We start from the raw sequence: 24,128 nt of genomic DNA on the forward strand, positions 1-24,128 counted from the left end.
CCTGGACAGAGGGTGGCCTGGGAAGCCCTGGGGCCTCAGGCTGCTGACCAAGAGGCAAAGAAACAGGCAGGCACAAGTAAGTAACATAAAATAGAAACGAGCTTTATTTCTCTGGAAGAAGCAGGGAGCCACAGCTGGGGCAGCAACTTTGGCGGCAGAGGCTGGCAGGAAAACACGGAACAGCACAGGGGAGGGGCTGGGTCAGAGAGGAAGCTCTGGTGTCCCTCCAGGGCAGCTGCCCCCCTTGGTCTCCTGCCAACCCTGGGGCCTTGGGCCCTGGTCCCTGCCACAGAACAATCTGGCACCCATGCTCTGCTTCCTGAGCCACTTAGGGCTATTTCCAGGCACAAGATCCTAAGACCAGCCAAGTCCCAGAACGAACGTATCCACAGTGAGGTCACAAATCACATTCTCTCCGACACCCCAACGGCCCACCAGGGGATCCCTGGAGAAGGGCCCTCCCCTGGGGAGGGCCTGCCGGGTGCTGGTCCGCCTTTCTGTGCGGCCAACACAACCTCCCTGCACGGGTCAAGCCTGGCTTCCCTGCGGGCAGAGCCTGCGGACACGCTCTGGCCACAGGCCCCACACCAGGGGCTGGAGTCCGAGGCAGGCTGCAGTCCCTGCAGGGCCTGCTGGGGCCACCACCAGGCCTGCCTTCACAGGATTTCTTCCCATCCCTTGGCTGAGGGCACCAAGGGCTGATCCAAAGCTGCAGGGACAGCACTGGGTGAGGGAGGGACGGCAAGGCAGGGCTCCCAGTCTCCTGCTGCCTTGGCCTTGCTCGGCCACCACGCACAGCGAGTGGCAGCAGGTCCTCCAGGCCCGGGTGGGGTGTCTCCCTGCCCTTGTCAGATGGACAGGCTCAAGTGATTCCTTCAAGGCAGACCCTCTGGCTCTCCAGACATCTCAGCGCCTAAAGATGGGAAACAACCAGAGAGCCCCTCTATCAACAGAGTAGGGAGCGTCTAACGTGGGTGGGCACAAGAGGGCCTCTTGATGCTAGGCTAATCGGTTGAAAAGTCGGCAATAATTTTGGAATTTATCATCCTGGGATGCCTTTTATCTTTAATAATAATGAGAACAGTATTGCTTATCAGACTATCGGAGGGTGACAGGCATGGTAAACAACATCCCCACTCATTAGTTCGTTTGAACCAAGGGGCTAAAAAGTCTGAATGCACTTAGGAGAAAGCTTCCCCCAGAGCTGTCTGCATCCCGGCATCGGGGCTCTCTGCCCTCTTCCGGACTGGGAAGCCCCGCGTCCCCCGGCCGTGCATGGCCCGCGAGGTGCCGGGCTACCCCCTAGCGCAGTGTACTCCGGGACATAGCTCCTTGGGGCATGGGGCTCACTTACTTGTGGTGGGCAGGGCCGCAGGAGCCCAGGAGGTGGCAGCCAGCTTGCTCCAGGTTCCAGTCGCACATCTCCAGCACTTTGTGGCACTCACTTCTCGGCCGCAGACCCAACCCGAAGAGCTGCTCCACCTGAGGAGCAGAGGAGGGCGCCATGGGACACACCGGGGCCGAAGGGCACCAGCCGGGGGTGGGGGCAGAAGAGAGCCAGAGGCAGGCTGGCGGGGAGGGGCAAGGGAAGGTGAGCGCAGCAGAACCAGTTCTCAGGGTCCCTGAAAGCCAGAGCAGGCAGGAGGTGGCGGTACCTTCAGATACTGGGCAGCCCGCTGCACGCTCCAGCTGTGGCTCTGCAGGGCCGCCTGGCACTCCTCTGTGGTCACCCCATGCACCATGGCCTGCAGCTGGGCACACCCGCCCACCTACCCGTCAGCACCACTTGGGCCCGCTCCTCTGGGGCCCTGGGGGCCCTGCCCCTCCGCCCGGCAGCCAGGCCTGGTACTCACCATCTGGATCTTGTCTGCCGGCCGTCCAGCCTCTGGCCCGTCCCCAGGGCAGCCCCTCTGTGGCAGCCGCGCCGTGGCCCTCAGGGCTGGTGGCCGGACCCCTGGGTTGCTGTTGTTGGCGGAGAAGTTGGCCTTGGGGTCTGGGGCGGCCTGGGGCATCGGTCGGACAGTGGCCGTGGGGGCGGCAGGGGCTGGGGTGCTGGGCGGGGGCAGCAGCAGGGGCACAGGTAGGGGGGCTGGCTCTTCAGGGCTCTGGGCCTCACTCAGGAAGCGCTGATAGCGGTCCAGGTAGGGTGGGCGCTCAGGCAGCAGGTAGTAGTGGGTGTTGCTGACCTTCTTGCCGTCACGGACAATGGGTAGGATGCAGGGACCAGCCCGAGGGCCGGGCGCCTGGATCACTTGGGGCGTGGCATACTTGGGGTCGGAGGCAAAGCTCTGGGTGGTGGGCATGGTCTTCCCCGGTGAGCTGGAGAGCCGGGGTGGCAGTGGGGAGCTTCCGGGTGGTACCAGGGGGCTAGGGGTCCTTGAGCCTTGAGGGGACAGGGGCTCTCGGGGAGGCACCCGGGGAGGGGAGGCAGGTCCAGGCCACCGCCCTACCTCCTCCTCCCCTGAGGGGGCCGGAGACAGCTCGCCACGGGGGCGAGTGGGCCTCGGTGGGATGGGCACGCGGGGGGGCACCTGGGGCTTGTCCTCACCCGCCGGGGCCGGGCCAGGAGAAGGGCCCAGGGAGCCCGCCGGGACCTGCAGCTGCCGCATGCACTCCTGCTGCAGCGCCTGGAAGATCTCTGCGGTCTGGGCTGAGCTGGGCGGCTTGCCCCCACCCTGGGGTGGGAGGAACAGATTGTCCTCCAGGGGAGGAAGCAGCTGTGCCTGCTCAGGCACAAAGGCGTAATTGGTTTCACCCTGGCTGGGCCCAGCACAGACCCCTGCACCCACCAGGGTGCTGTTGATGGAGCAGACCTCAAAGTCCTCCTCATCCTGGGCCACATCGTCATAGGCAGGAGGCGGGGGCAGCGGGCGCGCATCCCAGTCCACCACAGGCGTGGGGTGCAGGGGCCGGGGCAGGGCCCGCGTGGGGCTCTGCGGCGGGGTCTTGTCCAGTAAGGAGCAGGCGTCCATGGCCAGCTGCGCCAGCGAGGGTGCGCAGGGCCGTGGGGCGGGCACGACAGGCTCCTCGCCAAAGTCAATGAGCGTGACCTCGCCCCCGCCGCCACGACCCGCCTTGGTGCCTGGCACCCGAGCCGAGGGCTTTGCTAGCCACAGCCCACGGGTCAGGGCTGGTTTCCGGAGGCCCAGCCTCTTGAAGTCGCTGGACAAGGGGTCCTGGTCCTCACTCACGGGGTCGTAGGTTGGCTCTAGGATAGAAAGGAAGACCCTGACAGGAAGGCAGTGTCAGGAACGGGGGACAGGGGAAGAAAGGCAAGTATCTTCCACCAACTCCCCCACGCCCACTGCCCCCAGAGGTTAGCCCCCAGCTGCCAAAATTCTCAATGCACACCAACCCTATTCAAACAGGAGGACAGAACCTGCTCCCGACACTGTCAGCTCTCCACAGGGGCTGATAAGCCCCTGCCTCCATCTCAGCTAGAGCAACACCCCACAGCTGCTCGACACCCCGACACACAAGACCCCAAATAGCCCGGGCTCCTGGGCCCCGGTTAGTCATCGCTTATCCCCACCCCATTACAGCACACCATTAGTGCAGGCTGGGGGCCTTGGAGCAGCAGGCGCTGTCCTTGGAGAGCACAGAGCTCCGGACCAAGCACCACGAAGGCCCAGCCACAGCCTCCGCAGGACCCAAAGGGAGTGGGGCAGGGCCAGGTGATGGCGGAGAGGTGGGTGCCCGGACCACACCCCCTTGGTCCAGAAGCCCAGGCTTTTGGGGACCAGGGGAGAGGCAGGCATGCTGGGCCAGGTCAGCGGCAAAAGCTCACAGCACACACCCCACGTCCCCTCCCACCCAGCCAGCCCACCGGGGCTCTGTACCTTCCAGAAGGAGAGGAGGAATGAGAGGAGAGAGGAGAAAGGGGCAGGGGCCAAGGCACCGCGAGCAGCCCCACTTACTCTGAGCGAAGATGGCAGGCTGAGGCGGGCGAGGTGGAGGCTCCCCTGCAAGAAAGGCCATGCGGAGAGTAGAAGGGGCAGAGCGGGAGAGACAGACCAGGGGAGGGAAGACAGCCAGACGGGAGGGCAGAGTGTGGGGAGAGACAGAGAGAGGGCAGTGAATAGGGGTGCGTGAACGTACAAACCCAACAGCAAGGGGAAGCAGTAGGGCGGCAGGATGGGGGGAACCGTGTTCCGGAACGACAGGCACAGGATCCGGGAGATGGATGAGGCCCCTGGCCGGCGTGCAGCCCGTGGGGTGGTTTTGGCTCGGGAGAGAACAGCAGGATTAGGGGAGTGAGGAAAGCCAGGATCTGAGCAAGGCGGGGAGGGCGAGGGAAGCTGAGGCGGGCAGGCCAACACAGGGCCAGCCGAGGGTGCCCACCTCAGCGGGTACAGCTGCCTCTCATCTTCCGCCCCACAGCCTGCCGGGGCTGGGGCACAGCTGTCCCCCTGCGGCCCTGACCCAACTGTCCCTGAGCCAGAGCAGCCGGCTCGGCACGCCCAGAGAGGACAGTGCCTCTTCCTGGGCAGCTGACGAACTCGGGGGGAGTGGGGCTCTTACTTTTCACCCTTCCTAGATGCTGGGTGGGTCGGGAGGTGCTCAGTTCCACGCTCAGCAGGTCAGGGGGGTCCATGGGGTTTCCCAGGTACAGTCTGTGCGGGAGACAACTGGGTCAGGGGGGCAGTCTGGGGGAAGGGTGCGCAGTGATGACAGCTGGGAAACCTCGGGAGGAGAGGCCCAGGACTAGGCAGAGAATAAAAACCCAAGTGCGTGCAGGGAATCATCTCATCCAAGCCCCACACAGAGCTGGGTCAGGAGCATAGGCCTTCCGACTCGCCGCAGCTCCCCAAAGACCGTACCCAGGGGAGGTGTCACGGAGAGTGGACAGGGCAGACGTCCTGACTGCAGGCTGAAAGGCCCGGGCCGAAAGGGCTCCGAGAATACCCCCCAGGAGCAGAGCTGGCCGTCTGCAACTGCCAGGGCCCCCCACCCGCGCCTGCAGCCACCTGCCAGCACTCTCCTCGGCTGCACTCGGCCGCGCTACCCTGTCACGGTGGGCAGGAGGCACGCTCTTGCCCCACTGCCACGTGGAAAGGGGCTGGGCCACCTGGCCTGCTCCCGATTTACCCTCTCCAGCCCTGTGCTGATTGTCAGACCCTGGGACTTAGTCACCGGGCTGATTAAAGCCTGGAGGAATGAGGCTGGGCTGGCCACAGCACGCCAGGAGCAGGGCAGAGGGCGCCGGGCCTCCTCCTGGAGGGCGTCTACATACCTCGCCCCAATTCCCTCAGGCCCGTGCCTGGCTCTTGGGAGGTGAGAGACACCAGCTGCTCTCCCAAGGCTTTGCGTTCTGGTGTGTGAGGGCAAGGGGGAAGGCCTGCTTCACGGCGCCTCTCAGGGCAGAACCGAACGTCAGGAGAAGGCAGAGGAGAAAGGGCTGCCTGCAAGCCCCCTGGGGCCAGCAGAGAGGGGAGCTGCCAGGTGGCTCGCTGGGGCAGGGCACTCAGGAAGTGACTAATTCTTCGCCGTGTCCTCCCCCAGATGCCCCCCAGTGACCTCATCCTTTCGCTTATAGGAGACTGAACCCCCCTGCCAGGTACAGAGTGAGCAGGCAGGTGGGGGTGCTGCCTAACCTCCCTTCTGGAGTCTCCCCGCAGGGAGCTCTCTCTCTGCGCCCCCGGCTCGGGGAACACCAGCTCCCATGGCCACTGGGCCAGTAGACTCAGTCTCCAGGATTCCAGCAGCCGAGCGGAGAAGCTACTACACAAACACCAGGGAGCATGACAGCTCTCCTGCTAAACTCCTTCCAGAAGCTGTTCCCAAGTCCGTTTTCCTAAGGCTGCTGTGCCGGGGGGGCATTCCACCAAACAGAAGTGTGTCTCCATCCTCCGAAGCTCCTAACCCCAGTTCTGCCTGCAAGGAGCTTCTGGGCAGCAAAAGACCCTCTGCCCCACTGTTGTGACAAGGACGTTGGAAGCCAGCGAGAGCCTGTGTGCCCACAGAGGGGCTGCTGACTCTGGAGCCACAGGTGACCGTCCCACCCCCAATCGTACTCACTCGTCGATCTTGTCGGGGAAACCCCAGCAGTGGCGGGGGTCACTGTCGCCATGTCCCGTGTGGATGAAGCTATTCTGCAGGGGTTGACTGATGTCCTGGGCCGACAGGCCAGCCACAGAGGTCACCACGTTGCGCGGGAAAGGCCCCACACACAGCGTCCGCGTGTTCTGCCCACGCCACCAGTAATTCTCAGCCCTGCCCAACAGAGATGACATGGTGAACGCTAGGCCATGGTGGGGGAGCCCCAGGGAGCAGGGCCCTTTCCATACCAAGCTCTCTAGCCACGATACGTGACCACCTTGGCAGAAGGGGGCCCAAGGGCTACGGCCCTGAGACCAAGGGGGTGTGCCATGAGCCCGCCTGCCCCGTGACTGGTCACTCCCCGGGTACAGGACCCAGCTGTTTGCACACACCTTACCCCAAGATACCTAGGTGGGTCAGACAGCTTTTCCTACAGTTTACAAATAAGGAAACAGGTTCAAACAAGTGACAGTACTTGCCTACAGTTCCCAGACAGATCATAGCAGACCCAGGATTCAAATTCAGTTGTTACTCTGCAAGCCAGCACCCTTCCTATAAAGCTGCCTCACCTCCTTCCTCCTGGCAAGGCCTGGACCCCCACCCTCTGGCCACCAGACCTTGCTCTTCAGCCCAGTTTCCTGGCATTCTGAGCTGCAGGGTCCAAAGGAGCATCACAGCCTCAGCACTGGACTTGGAGCCAAGCCCTCCAACCACACTATATCTCCTGCATGCAGCCCCTCATGCATTTGGAAGCACTCAAAGCAATCCACACCATCCCATCACCCCTTCTGTAACTCCAGTGCCTTCCACAACCTCTAGGCAGGGCTGTGGGACCACCAGCCCCTCACTCTGATCTCAGACAGGAAACCTCTGCTGGTGCAGCCTAAGCCCGGGCCTGGGTTGGGGGTCGGGGCAGGAGGGGGCCCTCCTGGACACCTCGAATGGCAAGCTGTGGCTTCCATCTGCCACTGGGATCACTCACACCTGACAACGTGGGCAGAATCTGAGCCAAGGCAGACGGAATGACAGCCTCATGCCGCTGTGGCAGACATGCGTGCATACCCAGTCAACCCCCATCTGTGCAGCCAGGAGCGTAAAGGTCTCCTCCAAACTGGAGTCAGATCGCAGGGGCCAAGGGGCTGAGCTCCTGGACCCTCCTCTGAAAGGTGACGTGGCCCACTGGGAGCAGCATCACCTCAAACCGCCTGCTCTGGAGATCACAAGTCGAACCCCACGAGTACAGCAGTGCTTGGGAAGCCGAGAGGTGGGGCAGGGAAGGGCTGGGAGCCCAGCCTCCCTATAAACAGGGCTGCTGACCAGCCCACCACCAGACACAGCAACCCTGTGATTACACCCTGCCCTGAGGTGGGAAGGGCAGGAGAGGAAGGAAGAAGAGAAGACAACACCCAAGAAGGGACAAAGCCCATCGGAAAACAGCAGGGCCATTCTGAGGAGAGAAACGCCCCCCAGCACCACAGCCCCTGGGGGCTGGTTGTGGTGGAAGTCCTCCCATGAAGCAGGGGACCTTGCTGCTGCTCTCCCCCTCCCCCCTGTACCCACTGGCTCCCCGGGGTCCACGTGCCTCTCCACGGACTTTCTCAGACACCCACCCCAGGCTGGACGTTGGACTCTGCTCTCCACCCATGTTCAGAGGCGCTCATTAACCTGGGTGAGAGAGGCAGCCGAGGTAGAGAGCTAGTTCAGCGGAGACTGGACTCATGTCCAAGGCCAGGTCCGCCCTGTGACCATGTCCTCCCTGTGGACCCTGAGCAAAGCCAGACTGCCAAGAGGTCACTCACTCCCTCCACCCCTTTCCTTTTGCCAGCACAGCCCAAGTCCTCACATAGTGGCTCCCTTGGACCGGCTTCAGAGAGCGAGAGACGCCAATCCCCCTCTCTTTATTACAGGGACGACCGAGGCAAGAGCCCCCATGCCTGCTGGGAGTCCTGATATCATTTCCCACAAACACTGTGCTCCCGGGGGAGGTGAGTTGGGCGTGCAGGGCACGTGTAAGAGAGAGAGACCTCCTCAGGAGTCACATCCCAAGCACACTCAGAAGCAGCGTCCTCCCGACGAGGCTCAAATGTAACTCCTGAGATGGCCGATGCCCTACTGCGCTGCCCCGCCTAACCCTCTTAGGTTTGGTGGGACCCAGGTGTCAGCGGCTCAGAAAGGGAGGCCACCCTTCCCCCCCCCCGGCCTGCCCTGGCCGCACCCGCTCCCCCCACAAACAGACCAGAGTCTCCACAGCAAGGGAGGCCCCCCGTGGGCAGACACTGCGGCGCAGCAGAAGTCCCTGCGGGAAGAGAAAAGGGCCCAGCACCTCCAGCGTGAACTTCCTATTTCCTGCTGCCTGTCAGCGTCCTGGGACAGGCAAGGAGTGGAGTGGCACTTGGGAAACCAAGGCCTGAGCTGAGAATTGCCTAAGGCTGCCCCTGCTCTATTTGGGACCAGCTTCTGGAAATCGCAGCCCCCCTGTCCCAGTCCTGGCCCAAGGTAAGTCCAGTCCAGAAACGGCTGATAAATGTTGCTTAAACATTCCGCTCAAAACACGGCCCCACTCACTTCTCTCTGAGCAACCCAGGCAGCCCTGGTTTCGAGGGACAACCCGGGCCCCTGCTTCCCCCTCCCCTACCTGCCACTGGAAGCAGAGGCTCCGGGGACCAGGCCAGGCCAAGGCCCCAAGATGGATTTCAAAACCTGTCTCCCTTCTCTGGTTCTATAAAACTGGAACATGAAAGTGCTGCCGGCCATCCCAGCTTTCAAGCAAGGCCCCCCCGCAAAAGACCCATTCATCATTTGTCCCTCCATCTCGACAGCACCTCACAAGCTCGACAGAACATCTGGGTGTCCTCTCTCTGCCCACTGCCTGGCACCCTGAGAAGTACAGAGCCAGGGAAGGAGGGGATCCCAGACTCGACCTGGAAACGAACACCAGCACCGCTTCCACAAGGGGAATCCATGGTTGACGGAGGAGCAGACATAGAGCAGAGAGCCAGGCTAAGAGACAGGGAAGCAGAGACCCACACATACAAGCCCAGAACCCAAAAGACACAGGTGAACAGAGAGCCCCTCCACCCGAAGACATGGAGACAGTCAGCCAAACAAACACAAGAGACATTCGGGCACCAAGAAAACAAGGGGGCAGGGCATAGCCCCCAGACAGGCCCACCCCCAAAGCCTCACCGGCTGTTGTGGCCTCCTGCCCCTCACCTCCCACCTCCTGAGCAGCTCCAGGAACCACGAACAGGCACTGTGGTCCAAGTCGGCCTTGGCCCTGGAGGAGGAGCCCAGCGAGCCCACACTGGCAGGCAGAATGGGGGCCTGGGACGCAAGGGTGGGGCAGGGCACGGCCACGGTGCCTCCCAAGAGGAGTGGCTCCTCCAGGGCCCCACCTGCTGCCCGCCTAGCTCTGGTGGTAACCCAGGGCACCAACTCCAGAGACACACACCCCAGAACACAAGCAGCAACTAAGTCACCCCCTGGGGAACACTGGGCCCCCACTGACAGCAAGGGATGGGGGGAAATAAAGACCTGAGGGCTATGGTGCACAAGAAGGGTCAGGTCCAAGGTCCTCGGGCTCCTGGGGGTGGGAATAGGTATAGGTCCAGACTTCTGACTTAAGGCCCTGCCATGCCCCGCCCCCCCAGATAGGCCCTCACCCTAATCTTTCTATTTCCAAGAATGTTCCCCAGAGAGCCATGCCTATAGTCCCGTCTGGCCCCCAGCTCCAAACTCACAGACTATCTTCCTTCCTGACGCCTGTGCCTCTCTCCTCCTAGAAGCTTTCTGCTTTTCTGCACTAACTCCCCAAACCTCCACCCCCACAACTCATTGCTATGTCCTTTGTATTCCCAGATACTGGGCCCAAAAGCTAGGGGAGTCCTTGTCTGGGGAAGAGGTGCTGGGGCCACAGTGAGGGAAGGTCATGTTCCTCCAGAACCACCCTGGGCTCCAAGGCCTACTCCATCACTCTGACTCAAGCTAGAGCTCTCCTCTCTTACCAACGCCCATGAGGCACAGGATTTAACTAAAAGCCCCAGACCCCCAAACCTGAGGCCCGGATAGAAAGGGCTCTGTGGGAAGCGACCCCTGCCCCCATCCCTGCCCGGCTCTGAGTCACAGAAGCTGGGAGCACAGGGGATTTCCTCTGCCTTTCTCCTCTTCCTGGTCCTCCATGCTCACCCCCTAACCCAAAGGCACCTCAAGCCTGCCCTGCCCCAACCAGTTTCTCAGCCACCCTGGGGAATCAGATAACAGAGGGTGGGGTGAGTGGTGGGTAGGGCCTCCTGGGCAGAAGGGCTTCAACAGGGGCTGCAGGAAGGAGACATGACTCAGGGCCTGGAGGCAGAGACAAGCATCCCAGGTGTCTGGCAGGGGGAGGGGTCAGGAACAGAGAGCCCTGGGAGGGGGACTGGGGGCGAAGGAGCCCAGGTGGGCAGCCCAGCAGAGAACGGAGGGGAGTCCCGAAGGGGCAGTGGGGCTCAGTGGGAGGACAGAGGCTGCCTGGAAGATGGTGGGTTGCTTTGGGGTACTTTTGCTGATAGGTACCAGGTGGGCAATCAAGAGTCCCTGTCCTGGGAGGAGGCGGGAAGGGAAGGGGGAGAAGATGAGAGGAATGTTCAGGAGCTCCAGAGTCCCTAGTTGTGGCCCTGAGGCCAAGCTGAGCCACTTCCTACGCCTCACCATACGGCAGCTTGGCTCTGACCCACACAGCCAGGGCCGGAGCCGAGTGGGAAAAGGGTAAAGGAGGTGGTGCTGGGCAGGGAAATTCCCTTGGAGCAGCGGCATCTGGTACTTAACCCCAGGCGCTCAAGAGTGAAGCCAGGCCCGTCCTCCCCTTACTGCACGGCCTGCGACGTCATGGGAACCCTGGAGGCAGAAGAGTGCTCAGCCAGCAGGCCCCTCCATCCCCACCCTGCACCCTTCAAGGCAGTGCAGGCGTGGCCCCGCGCTCCCTACCTTCCCTCGATGACGGTGATGACATCGTTCATCTGGATGTGCAGCTTGTCTGGTTCCTCAAAGTCCTGAAGGGCCCGCATGTCCGTGGGCTGGGCCTGGGGGCAGAGACAGGTCACTGCCCAGCCTGGGACTGACCCCTGCCTAGATACCCCAGCCCCAGGGCGCGGACGGGCCCTCACCTCCAGCAGGAAGTCCCGCAGGGCCACAAAGGTGGGCCTGTCCTCTGGCTTGTGGGCCCAGCACTGCACCATGACGTTGTAGACATCCTGGGGGCAGTCCTCCGGCCTCGGCAGACGCTCTCCCTCCTTGTCAATCTTATGCAGAATCTGGCGGTGGGGTGGTGCAGTGTGAGCACGAGCAGAGCACCCAGCTCTTCACTTCCCACCTTCCCTCCACCCCATGGAGCCACTGGAGCTGTGGGCCACCATGCCTGCACCCCAAAGAAAAGGTCTGTCTCCAGGACCCTATCCCCGGGCCTCTGACCCTTACCCCCTGGTTGGGGCCTCCGGGTAGGTGGCCATGGCAAGGAAAAGAATGAGAGCAAGCCCCAGTCTGTCCCTCTCCTCACCACTGGGGGCCCCTCTCTCTGGTCAGCTACCTGAGAGGTCACGTGCGGACGCAGGGCAAGGGGGACAGGGGTCCTAGCAAGTAACAGCCAGTTCTGACAGGGGCAGGATGGGAGCCAAGAATCCAATCAACCCCCACCCGTCCTGGAGGGAGCGCACCTCCAGCCCCTCACCTGACTGCCATTGAGGCCAATCCAGGGCTCCTGGCCATAGGTGAACATCTCCCACAGTGTGACCCCAAACATCCAGGTGTCACTGGCATGGGAGAAGGTGCGTGTCTTCAGGCTCTCAGGAGCACACCTGGCAGAGGCAGGGGTCAAACAGAAGGTCTCTCAGAGCATGCCCACCCACATCAGCCCAACGGACAGAAAACACTCATTCAACATGTTCTAAGCCTGTGGGCCAGGCTCAACAGTAGGTATTGGTGACATGTGTGAAGTGAACAGGAACAGGACTTACTGACTGTGGGATGCACAGACTTGGAGAAAATCATCTATGCTCATGTCTTTATTCCCATGGAGGCTGGGTGGGACGAGGGTGAAGTCTGGTAGGTCAGGGAAGCAGTGTGGGGAGAGGTCAGAGGCTCCAGGAGTTGGTTGGGTGAGGGAGAGGACAGGGGAGAAAATCTCGGGCTGTTTTCTAATCGTGGTGGGAGGATGACAATTTCCGGATTTGGGGCAGGATCCTGGGATTTGGGTCATTTCAGCAGGAAGGCGTGGGTGGGAAATTTGGATAGGGTCTGGGGAAGAACCGAAATGGCTGGAAACAGTTATACTGGCTTCACCCAAATATCCCACACTCCTTCTGGGACTCCCTTTTGGGTGAGACAGAGAAATGTCACTGCAGTGAAGCCAGCAGAGGGGTATTCCCGGGTGGGCTAAGGTGCAGAGTGACGGAGAAGCCGCCCTAACAGAGAACCAGAGACTCTCTCCTGGGACTGGAGAGCTGGCCCTGCCACTCAAAGGGGGTGGGACCCAGGGGCAGTCACTCAAGATCCCCAAGCCTCATGTTCCTCATCTGTGAAATGCAAGTAACAATAATCTGCTCATCACACAGTGCTGTTGTAAGGGGACGTTATCATTTACCACCCAAACCAGGATGCTTGGGTATGAAGGGGGTGCTATTAATTACTCCAGAACAACAGGCATAATCCAGAATATGTGGTCACCTGACATATAAAATCAGTTATTAACTGGGGGGGGGGGGGTGCATCCTGGGTTAGGATTTTCTGGCAAGGAGAACTAGACCTATTTATTCCTCACACCCCAAAGCAAGGGACCACACTCCTTCCGGTACATCCAGAACCAATGGACCACAATGGTCTCAGCACAGGAGAAACTCACACAGGGGCCAGGGTGGGGCCAGGTACCCCCTTAGCATTCAGGTGAATGTCCCTGGTCAGCCTGCCAGGCCCAGCATGGTCTGGCCCTGCCAGTGGCTAAGTCTACATGGAACATACTTGCCAGCCAGTCTGCCTGGCTAACTGCTGATATTTCAGGAGCTTCCTATGGAGTCCTCTAGGAAGCCTTTCCAAGCCCCCATAGCACACATCTCTGTGCATTGCAGTATCCGGCACACAGGCCCAGAGAATTCCTAGATGGATGAGTGGATGAACTGCACACAAGGACACCCCAGGCCCAGAAAAGACAAAGGCTATGTGGTTGTAGAAGCCCTGGAGACTCTGAAGCCTGGGGCATGCAGGGACTGGGATGGGGCAGGATGGGGTCCAGGCCCTATGAGCCAGCAGCACCTGTCCCTCACCAGGCAAAGGGCACCTTGCGATGCTCTTGCATGACATAGTGGTCGTCATTCTGGGGTAGCGCACGCATCAACCCGAAGTCCCCAATCTTGACCAGGTCACGGGTGGCCAACAGCAGATTTCGGGCAGCCAGATCACGGTGAATAAAGCGCTTGGACTCCAGGTAGCCCATGCCCTCAGCCACCTGCACAGCATAGCGGCTCAGAGTACCCAGGAGGAAGTGGCCCTGGTGCTTTCGCAGCCGATCCAACAGCGATCCAAGCGGCGCCAGCTCTGTCACCTGAGGCCACAGGGGAGGCAGGAGGAGTAAATGTGGCTGAGCCCTGCCCCTCCCTCAGTGCCCCATGCTGGGCTCCCAGTCCCTCTCCTGAAGGCCTGAGCCATGCTCCATGCTCCTTCCTGGCCTGTACTCTGGGACCTCTAGGACTTCTCCAGCTCCCCCAAGCCTCTCCCTCCAGGTAATATGGGAACTGAGGCCTAGAAAGAAGCAACCCACAGAGGCTCAGATTAGAAATTCTAAAAAATGAAACTCTAAGGCCAGCCCCTCCTATGAGTACAACTCTCTGCCAATGAGCACAAACAAAATCCAAAGATGGACCTGAGCTCCAGCGGACACAGTACCAGGCTAGGCCCCTAGGAGCCACTCTGCCACATCAGTGAGGGACCAAAGCGTCCTTCATCAGAATGGAGGGACGAAGCACAGCGCAGGCAGGGGGATGGGCAGATCTGGGGGCCCAGAAACCCTGCCTGAGCACCCGTCTGCCACCCGCAGCACTCACCATCTTCATGGGCGGCGTGAGCACCACACCATAGAGGCGAATGAGGTTGCGATGGTCGAGCGAGTGCATGGCGTTAACTTCCCGGATGAAGTCGTCCATGGCCTCGGGCTGGCTTAGCACGTCAGGCTTCAGGCACTTCACAGCCACACTCACCTGGCCAGAGTGAGGATGGAAAGGAGTCAGGATAGGCTCCAGGCCCCAACACTCGGAGCCCACCTGCTCCTCCCTCCAACTCAGTCCAAACAGCCCTGCCTTGGGTCTGCTCATCTGGGTGGGTGAGCACGTCACAGGGGCCTGTGGCCCAGCTGGAGCAGAGCAGCTGACTGACCTCCCCTGGGCCTCCCCTTCCTGGGACAACGCCCAGGTTAAATAGCAAACCTACAATAAGAGATGATCAGTGTGACGGCAGAATATTAAAATGTTGTCATAAAATGCAATACTAAAAATGTTTTTGGTGTGGAAGGAAAATGTTGTAAATATAATGCCAAAAGGGGCACCTGGATAGCTGGCTCAGATGGTTAAGCATCTGCCCTCAGCTCAGGTCATGATCTCCAGGTCCTGGGATCGAGCCCCACATCTGCTTTTCCCTCTCCCTCTGCCTCTCCCCTCCCACCCCCATTTGTGCTCTCTCTCAAATGAATAAAGTCTTAAAAATATATATATATATATATTACATACATATATATAGGCAAAAAATGAACCTATGGTGAGAGAAATCAGAAGAGTGCTTCCCTTGGAGGAAGAGATACTCAGTGGAAGGGGCAAGAGGGAGCCTTCTGGGGTGCTGGGACCATTCTCTATCATGATCGGGGCAGTGGTTACATAGGTCCACGCATACGTAAAAATTCACTAAGCTGAAATGCTAACTCTGCTTCCTCTGAGTGGGGGGGGGGATTACAAACAATTGGTTTTTTCTTATTTTTAAAAAATTTCCAGTTTTATGATAAGTAAATTTTTTACAATTGAAAAAAAAAGAAACAGACATGTCAAGTTAAAGCTGAGCGTGGAATCCAGAGCAAGCCCCTTTTCGACCTGTGCCCAGCCCCATTCACATCCCAGTAGAGGGGAAAGATCTGCCCCAGAGTCAGAGTGAGAGGGACTCTGCCAGAGTCTCTTAGAGGCCTGTCCCTCCACCACACCCCACAGGACCCAGAAGCTCACCGTCTTCCCCGAGGGGGCATCCCACTCGCCCCTGCGCACCACGCCAAAGGAGCCATCTCCTAGCTTCTCGAACAGATGCAGGTCCTTCTCCCCAATGAGGCAGGTGAGGCTCTGCAGGGGCCCCTCCCCGGCTGGGCCCCCTGGGGTGGGTGAGGTCTTCCGGAAGGTGCTCTGAGAGTGATGAGGGGGGAACTCAGCCTCCAATCGCTTTCCACTGAACACCTGTTTGAAAGCAGCCAGGGCCAGATGGAAGCCTCAGACCCCGGAGCCGGTCACTCAGTCCTGCCCCATAGGCTCCTCGGCTAGGCCTCCACAGAGGTCCTGGCTTTGCCAAAGTGCCAGGGGGCAGCCTGGCTGGAGGCCCTCCCCTCCTCCAGACCACACCCTCAAATGGGAACCCACAGTCTCAGTGTGGCCTCAGGTATGTGCCAGAAATGGACTGACAGGCATGTGGCTTGTGACTGCTGTGGCCCCATACCCAGCTGTGGGGTCAGGGAGAGCCCAAACCACTCCAGACCCATCTTCACCACCTGTCCCTCCCTGTCCCCCTACCCAACACAGACTCCGGCCCCTAACCCGAGCAGATGGGCAGAAGCCCGAGGGGCCCTCCACAAACACCTCCCTTTCCATTTTTAGCCCTGGCCCCTTCTCTGGGTTGCCCATTTGGCGCTGTTTGTCTCCACCCTCCCTGGGGAGCTGACTGCCCTTCATCCTGCCAGGCGGAGAGGATAATTTGAGCCTGAGGTTGGACCGTGAATGTGTGTGTGTGGCGGGGCGGGGGGGGGGGGGGCGGCGGGGGGGTGGTTAGTGCAGACGAAGCAAGGCCTTGCTGGGGAAGGGCCTGGGAAGACAGCTGGGCTTCCGGAGGGGCGCCTAGAGCTGAGAGATGAGAAAGGAAGACTGGAGGGGACTCTGCAGCCTGGGCTGTGTGGAGGGAAGGGGCCAAAGGTCAGGGGCCAGGACGAAGGAGGCCCTGAGTAGCAGAGTCAGCCCCGTCGATCTGACTTGGCCACCACCATTGGGGCATCCAAAGCCTTGGCCTCAGGCCGCAGACTCTGTCCATTTGAGCCCCTGTCCCCCAAAGGTTGGGAGGGTCTTATCTGTACGGGGTAGGGGGTGTCTCCACTCTGAGGACCTCTTCTAGCCACTGCTCTGTCCTTCCTCCCAGTAACTAAACTCCCTTACGTTTGCAAGCAGTACTCAGCTAACAAGGCCCTTCACAGCCTTTATCTCAAGGGACCTTCTCCACCACCCGGTGAGGTGAGCTGGACAAGTGCCACCAGCACTCTTGCTGAAGACAGACCTCAGGTCTGGAGAGGTTCACCGACCGACCTGAAGACCTCCTGTGTGGTGGGTCCACGACCCTCAAATCCCAGCATGCTGCATAGCTCTTCCCTCCTGCCTTCATCCGCCCAACAAACCCATCCTTCCCTAAAACCTGGGCAAGGAACCAGGACAGTGTCCCCAGAAAAGGCCACAGGCTCCCAAGAGACAGCCCCTTGGCCAGACCACAGCCAGGAAATATCTGCTGCCCAATCCTGGTCCAGCTGTTCTGCCCTGCCCACCCCCCCTCACCCCCCACCCAGCCCTGAGGCCAGAAGCAGGGAGGGAAGGCCCTGGCTGGTTCACTTCCTCTCGCATTGTCTTCCAGACAATGGGCAAAGTTCCACTGAGTCAGAACAGGGACTCACCACTCACAGACCCAAATTAGGGCAAAGGGAGAAGGGGGGCAGGCTGTGGGAAAGGAAGCTGTGAGCAGGGCCAGATGACCAGAGAAACCCCCTGCAGACTAGGGAGGGTGGGGGAGGAGGGGAGCAAGGCAAAGATGTCCCAGGTCCAGAGAGTCCCCACCGTTCTGCCCTGGACACTGGCCCCAACAGTCAGAGCAAGGGCTCAGGTTACGGTGCACTTGTCAAGGAGCGCCTGTTCCACGCCCAGCGACAAATGCACAGCAGGAGGGGATGGGAAGCCACCGCGGCGCACAGGCTACTCACGTGCCATCTCTGGTGGGGATGAGACACTTAGCCGGGCAGTTCTACAAGCACCCTGCCCAGGAAGACCCTGGAGGAGGGAGGTCTGGACGAGGCACAGATTACACCTGCCTGGGAATGGGGGAGTTTCCCAGGACTGACATCACAGGAAGGCCTGCGAGGCTGCCCACGCCATCTTGCACCTCGTCCACGCACCTTGCTCATCCAAGACTTGCGTTTGCACATGGCCTTTCTCCTCTTCACCGCCTCCCACAACCGCCGCTGGCCTGTGGGGAAGGACGGGGTTCGGATGTTAAGGTAGCTTACATCCCCCAGAGAAGCTGCCCGCCTGCATGCTTCCTTGGTCACCCTGGGGTGGGTCCACCACGAGGTACTGCCCAGCACAATGACACCAAGGAAACAGACCATTCCAACCCACCAGGGGCCACAGTTAACCAGACGGCACTCCATGTCTAGGCAGTGGTTCTTGGAACTAGATGGAAGTGTTTAACCACCAAAATTGAACAGCAGTAGTCTTTTCCCAACTCTCAAGAAAAAAAAAAAAAAATCAAGGTAATGGGTAGAATTTGCCCAATTTTGAGTTTTTTTCTCCCATAAAATTTGTTTATGTTCCTGGCATCAGATACCAACTATCCAAGCCAAAACTAGCATATGTCAATGTCTAATTTAGCATGTTATTATTTAGCTATTTTAAGTTGAATGTAGTAGTAAATTTCTAATGCTCTACAAGGAATACCATGGCTTCTCGATGTTACAATCAGTACTTTTAGGATAAATACATAGAAAAAAACTGAGTTCAGCTGATACAGCAGATCTTGGTGCAGAGGAAAGAGACAAAAGGAGCTCAATTTACAGCAGATCTTTGTGAGACAGAGACAGATTAAGAGAAAATTAGCAAACCCTCTGAGGGTTTTTATCTTCTCGTGTTCATACGAGGCTCTCTGGACACTGACCCTGGCGTTCAGAATGGTGAACCGGGCCGACTCAATGCCACAATTACAGAGGAGGAGGAGATGGAGGAAATGCATCCTCCAAATGGCTGAACAAGCCAAAAGGGGTGTGTGTTTAATCCTGAGTATCCAGAGCTAGAAGACTTCATTCTCCTCCAACTCCAGGTCACCTTTCCAACTGCCAACTGTCCTCCTGCGCTCATGGTGTGTGGCATCTACTGATGCCCCCTACCCCACCTTGGGGGCTCCTGGGCAGGCCGCGAGCGTTCCCAGCTACACCACCCCATGGAATAAGGGGGAGGGCTCTTCTATGCAGTTGGCATTTCTGACGACAGAGGAGGTAAATGGTCAGTGGGGAAGCAACCAGCAAGGCCAATGGCCCCACCTACCGGGCCGGCCCATGCCAATCTTCTCCAGGTCCTCATTCTTGACATACTCAAAGTGGGACAGGCGGGTCACGTTGAGGTCATCACGGAGCCGCAGGAAGTACTGTTGCAGCTGCACCTCGGACAGTAGCTCCAACAGCCAGCCCGTGCCCTCCTCCGGCTGCATGCTGCTGCCCCCCAGCCTCTGTGGGGAGGGAAGAACGGCTCAGGGACCAAGGGGTACAGGGAGGTAGCAGGCAAGCCCGCCCTGAGTGCCCTGGGCTCACCCACATCCTACTATGCTGCTTCAACGAAGGGCTCGAATCACCTTCTTGCTCCCCAAAACTGTACAGAATGCCCTGTACCCCTTGTGCCCCTCTTCCCACCAGCAACAAGGATAGAACTGGGGCAGTTGCAATACAGCCCGAGCTCTGGTGTTGGGGTCTTTTTTTTTTTTTTAAAGATTTTATTTATTTATTCATGAGAGACAGAGAGACAGAGAGAGAGAGAGAGAGAGAGAGAGAGAGAAGCAGGCTCCCCACTGAGCAGGGAGCCCGATGCGGGACTTGATCCCAGGACCCTGGGATCATGACCCGAGCCGAAGGCAGACGCTTAACCATCTGAGCCACCCAGGCGCCCCTGGTGTTGGGGTCTTAAGCCCAAACTTTGTAGTGACCGGAGATCAACGTCTCTGTTCTCAGTCACAAACCCTTTGAGAACCATGAAAACCACAGATTGTGTCTCCAGGAAAAGAGACACATTCTTACTCATAAAGGTTTCATTAAAAAATTGGGGAGGAATAGCAGGCTGGCTCAGTCCGTAGAACATGTGACTATTGATCAGGGTTGTGAGTTGGCGCTCCACACTGGGTCTAAATATTACTTAAAAATAAAACATTTTTAGGAGCGCCGGGGTGGCTCAGTTGGTTAAGTGTCCAATTCTTGATCTCAGCTCAGGTCTTGATCTTAGGGTTGTGCATTCAAGCCCCACACTGGGCTCCATTCTGGGTGTGGCACCTACTTAAAATAGATATATATTTTTTATTGGGGGGGTGGTGCAGGGTCCCTTGAGACCCATCCATAGGTTCCCCAGACCTGAGGGACCCCAGAGAAAGCACTGTGGACCAGATGAGCTCTAAGTTCCACCCAATGCCTGACATCACCAGAGCCTCTCCCCTCAGATCCAAAGACCATCCCACAGGAGACCGCTCGAGTGCCATCAGGACCACACCAGTGAAAGACAAAAGGGGCGCAGAGGCTGGGGTGGGCTTTTATTTTTTTTTTACGATTTTATTTATTTATTTGACTGAGAGAGCACGCACAAGCAGGCGGAGCGGCAGGCAGAGGGAGAGGGAGAGGGAGAGGGAGAAGCAGGCTTCCCGCTGAGCAAGGAGCCCAATGTGGGGCTCAATCCCAGGACCCTGAGATCATGACCTGAGCCCAAGACAGACACTTAGCGACTGAGCCAGCCAGGCGCCCCTGGGGTGGGCTTTTAGATGCTGGCTCTAAGAGACAGCCTTGCTTAGCTCCATCGACAGCTGTCACCACAGACTGCTGCCCAGTGTTGTTAAAGCTTTCAATTTTTTCAAGAAATACTAGAAATCTGAATCTAGATGTGAAATCTCACCAGTAAAATTCTTTTCCAAAAGGTAATATATGCACATGGTAAAATATTCAAAAGGCACACAGGAGCCCTGAAGTCTCATTCCCTGCCCTATTGCAGAGCCCTCTAGCCCCCCCATCCACAGAGCCAGCTGCCATAAAGGACTTCTACATATCCTTCCAGACTGTTTTTCCCCCACACAAACATTCACCCATCAAGCACACCATTTTGTTCCTTGTTTTCACTTAACATTACATCTTTCTCCTGACTTTTTTAATTATGTCAACCAATTCAAGTTTGAAATACACACACACACACACACACACACACACACACACACACACACACGTTCTGTGTTGGCCAAGCAAAACACAAGTGCAGGCTATCATCAGCCAATGGGCCACCAGTGAGTCACCTCTGACCTACACTCTCTGTGGCCCAGAGAAAGAGGACAGAGGGGCACCCCTGAAACGAAGCAGCCTGACCCGCTGGACCTGAACCCATCCTTGTCCAAGTCAGACACCTCAGAGCTGAGGGCTGACCTGCATTCAGTCCCCCACCAAAGAAGACCCACAAGAGGGAAGAGGCCAGCGACCCCTCAATGCCCCCCCAACAAGTCAGAGGAGGCCTCGGCCCCCAGCTCTGATCACAGGGCACACTCAGAGAAGTGTGCAAGACTCTCGCGGCTCAAGCCTAGCATGCACCTCCTGACCCCACAGCTCCCAGCGGCCAGTGCCAGGACTTCAGACCTTCTCTGGCAGCTCAGGACAGTACAAAGAGTGACACACGGGAGAGGCCCTCAGTTCAAACCCTGGCTCCTCCACCAAGGCAGCTGGGCTACAGGGGGAGGTTTCCAAATTTCAGGCTGTGACCCTTTACCCAGACAGTTCTCATGAGGGCTGTACGGCCCCCTAGGGGACATTCTTGGTTGTCATCATGTTGGGGGGCTGCGAGTAGCATTTAGTGAGTGGTTGGGGAGACAAGAACACAAGTTATCCTGTAACGTACAGAGCAATCTCACCCACTGTCCTAAATCCCACACAACTTAGTTCATGCAGGTGAAAATCTGGTTTACAATCACCTGACCCTAGAACTGAATTCCATCTTACATATGAACAAAAAAGTATTTTGCAGTCTAGATACATACTGAATCCTCCTAGAATGGAACTAATACATACACTGAGGGAAAACTGACCTTTGTTTTGTTCAGAACTTACCAAAAGTTGTTTGCTAATCTGAAAAATGTCACGGAAGGCAACCCACCTTTATGATTTCCAAACTCCCCTGTCAGTCAGCATTTGAAGGCACTGCCTCCATGGTGGTTCTACTGGAGGGCTCCGCACTGACTACATGTCAGAACGTCCCGACATATCAGACTACCTGAAATGTTATCCTCACTTTCATTTCTCCTTCATACTATAGATGACATCATGTTGACTGACTATACACACACACTTACCGGTAAAAAGGACACATTTCTATTAATTTTATTTAAGAAGAATAACAATAAAAATAACTCTAACACTTGATACTGACTATACGCTAGGCATGGTTCTAAGCATCTAGCTGTATTAACTCACTTATCCTCAACAAAACTATCTGTTCCACACAAGGGAGTGTGGACATAAGAGGGCAGAACACTGCTGTTTTCCAGAAGGCGGCCCCAAGGGCGCACTGTGAAAATCACCAACCCAGGCCGGAGCTCTCGGCAGCCTGGCCATGCAGGGCCGGCCAGGACTTCCATCATCACGGCCCTGTCCCTGGGGCAAAGAGACCGCACCCCCTGCATGCCCTAAGATGTGCCTGCCGGCGGGGCAAAGCAGTCCACAGACCCCCTCCTCTTCTTGCCCAGTCTCCAAGTCTCAGGGCTCCAGGCTCCCCACTCCCACCCTGCTCTGGAGGCAGCGGCTCCTCAGAGCAGCTCAAAGCCATGCCCCGGGTGGTCAGGACTGCGGGAGACACAGCCCTTCCCCTGAAGCTGCTCAGAAAGCACAGTCTGGCCTGTTTCTTTTCCCCGAAACAACAGCGAACAGATCTCCCTGCTCAGCTGGACACTCCCCTCCCCGCTCTCCAGCCCCAGGAACAGGCTTGCTCTGCGGAGGGGTGTGCGGGCAACTGGAAGAACACCGGGACCCCAGTGAGGAGTGAGCAATCAGGGTCTCAGTCTTGTCTCTACCGTCTGGCCCTGGGTGAGCCAGGACAAGCCCCCTCCCCTCCACTAACTGCCCCTTCCACAGCAAGTTTCTGTGTCTGTGGAGCACAGGGACCCCGGCTTCTCCCCCACCCCGCTCACACTCTCTGGTCGTGGGTATGCCTGGCCCCCGACACACCCGCAGTCCCACACCTGTGTCTGATGCCTGGCGTGGCGCTCTCCTGGCGCGCACACTTCCTGCGTACATTCTCCTAACACACTCACCAACCAGAATGCAGCAGCCGAGGGGAGAGGCCCCGAGCCCAGAACCCCTATCAAGCCCTCAGCCATTGCCAGTCCTGTACTCTGCCCCTCAGTGAACTGCTGGCTCGGGGGAGGGGGGGGCGGTGCTGACCCAGCCCCTGGTCAGTCCTACCCACACCCCCAGCCCCCACTCACTGTGTACAGGCGTCGCCGTAGTCTGGCCAGGAGAGGGAAGGAGAGCTCTAGGCCAGGGAAGCGACGAGCCGCCGGCATCTCCACGGAGCTGGACCCCCTGACTAGGTCACTGGGGCTCTGGCCCAAGAAGTAGGGGGAGCAAGGGCTTTAGCTCCTGAATTCAAGGTTCTGCCCAGGATGGAAGCTGACCACAGGTCTGGCCCAGGAGTCCCCCAAATCCCACACCAGGGGTGGGAAATGGGGCATTAGAACAGGGTGGGCTCCCTTTCTCGGCTGCACAGCTGTTTCCACAGCTGGCTAGTTTGGCAGGAGCAGGTTAGCTCTTTTCCCGGCTGCAGCCCATGTCCTCTGTCCTGTTTCTCTGACTTCTCTTCAGTGCAGTGGTCACAGCTCAGCCCTACTCCCGGGCTCCCCCGCCTGACCGCCCTCCCTCCCTCCTCCCTCCCTCCCCAGCTGAGCAGCTCTGACACTGGCTGAAAAAGGACCTTTCTGAATCACTGCCAAGAGGGTGGCGGGAATGGGGGGACTCTTCCTCCCAGCCACCCGCGCTGGCCCCCCTGCCTCCCCACACACAAGGCCCCCTGTCTCTGGCTTCCACCCCAGCCCCCATAGTTGCAGACAACTCCTGGGATTTTAGGGTGGGGGCAATGTGAATCAAGCAGCAATGCACAAAGAGGGGCTACAGGCTTCCACATGGGCTTGTCTGGGGCTGTGGGGGCTAGAACACCGCCTGAGTTGGGGGCTTGGGCCCGGGACAGTCATTCCTGGGGCCTGTAGGCAGACCCTTCAGAGACCCTCCCCCATCGCCAAGTCCAAGCCTTGGCTGGGCGTCTCCTGGCTCAGGCCCTAATGTGGCCCTGTTACCCTGGTGCCCGACGGAAATAGGAGGCCGGCAGCCTGCCAGAGTGGGGCAGTCCAGCCAAGAGCAAGGGGGGGCTGTGGGGGTGAGGAATCTCCACCCCCTCCCCTGGGGTTGCCTTGCACTGCCCACAACATCCAGGGTGCCTCCTCCCCCAGACCAGCTGGCTAAGATCCAAAACCCCCTCAAAATAAACAAATATGCCCCTAGACCCTGCTGCGATGCCCCCACCCCAGAGCAAGGATTCCAGACTATAGGATGTTTCTTGTATAGCACCCCCACGCACAGACAATAGCCTCAGCTAAAAGGAACTGGAGACACTCCACCAAGCCCCCATAGGCCCCCCATGTTCCTGCAGCTGACAAATGATCCCCCCTGCCCCCCCTCAAGAGTGCCAGCTGCCCTTACACCCCCCTCACTACAGCCCCCAGACACACCTGACAGCTGCAGGAAGTCCTCGCAGTCTCCCTCACCAACACCCCCCCCAGCAGCCATGCCCAGGGAG

At 58.7% G+C, this 24,128-nt stretch overlaps 1 protein-coding gene across 4 annotated transcripts in view; it reads right to left on the reverse strand.

The window, feature by feature from the left end:
* Nucleotides 1-81: 81 nt before the first annotated feature.
* The window catches only part of TNK2 (tyrosine kinase non receptor 2), a 45,934-nt gene continuing 21,887 nt past the window's right edge, over nucleotides 82-24,128 (reverse strand). The window contains exons 3-17 of one of the 4 annotated variants that reach the window (XM_028100949.2): nucleotides 18,597-18,777; nucleotides 17,453-17,523; nucleotides 15,267-15,488; nucleotides 14,106-14,258; nucleotides 13,329-13,606; nucleotides 11,741-11,867; nucleotides 11,181-11,327; nucleotides 11,002-11,096; nucleotides 6,019-6,213; nucleotides 4,522-4,613; nucleotides 3,918-3,962; nucleotides 1,854-3,208; nucleotides 1,656-1,751; nucleotides 1,355-1,482; nucleotides 82-913 (exon numbers count right to left, since the gene is read on the reverse strand). In XM_028100949.2, the coding sequence (XP_027956750.1) occupies nucleotides 907-913; nucleotides 1,355-1,482; nucleotides 1,656-1,751; nucleotides 1,854-3,208; nucleotides 3,918-3,962; nucleotides 4,522-4,613; nucleotides 6,019-6,213; nucleotides 11,002-11,096; nucleotides 11,181-11,327; nucleotides 11,741-11,867; nucleotides 13,329-13,606; nucleotides 14,106-14,258; nucleotides 15,267-15,488; nucleotides 17,453-17,523; nucleotides 18,597-18,759 (3,174 nt within the window). In that variant the 5' untranslated portion in view covers nucleotides 18,760-18,777 and the 3' untranslated portion in view covers nucleotides 82-906. Of the gene's footprint in view, nucleotides 914-1,350; nucleotides 1,483-1,655; nucleotides 1,752-1,853; nucleotides 3,209-3,917; nucleotides 3,963-4,521; nucleotides 4,614-6,018; nucleotides 6,214-11,001; nucleotides 11,097-11,180; nucleotides 11,328-11,740; nucleotides 11,868-13,328; nucleotides 13,607-14,105; nucleotides 14,259-15,266; nucleotides 15,489-17,452; nucleotides 17,524-18,596; nucleotides 18,778-24,128 lie in introns of those variants that run through there. The other 3 variants (XM_088024908.1, XM_028100951.2, XM_028100953.2) reach the window with 3 other exon arrangements.

This window comes from Eumetopias jubatus, unplaced genomic scaffold (assembly GCF_037043125.1).
Source record: "Eumetopias jubatus isolate StellerSeaLion01/CBP00866 unplaced genomic scaffold, mEumJub1_p1.0 scaffold_1, whole genome shotgun sequence".
In the NCBI taxonomy this organism is placed as follows: domain Eukaryota; kingdom Metazoa; phylum Chordata; class Mammalia; order Carnivora; family Otariidae; genus Eumetopias; species Eumetopias jubatus.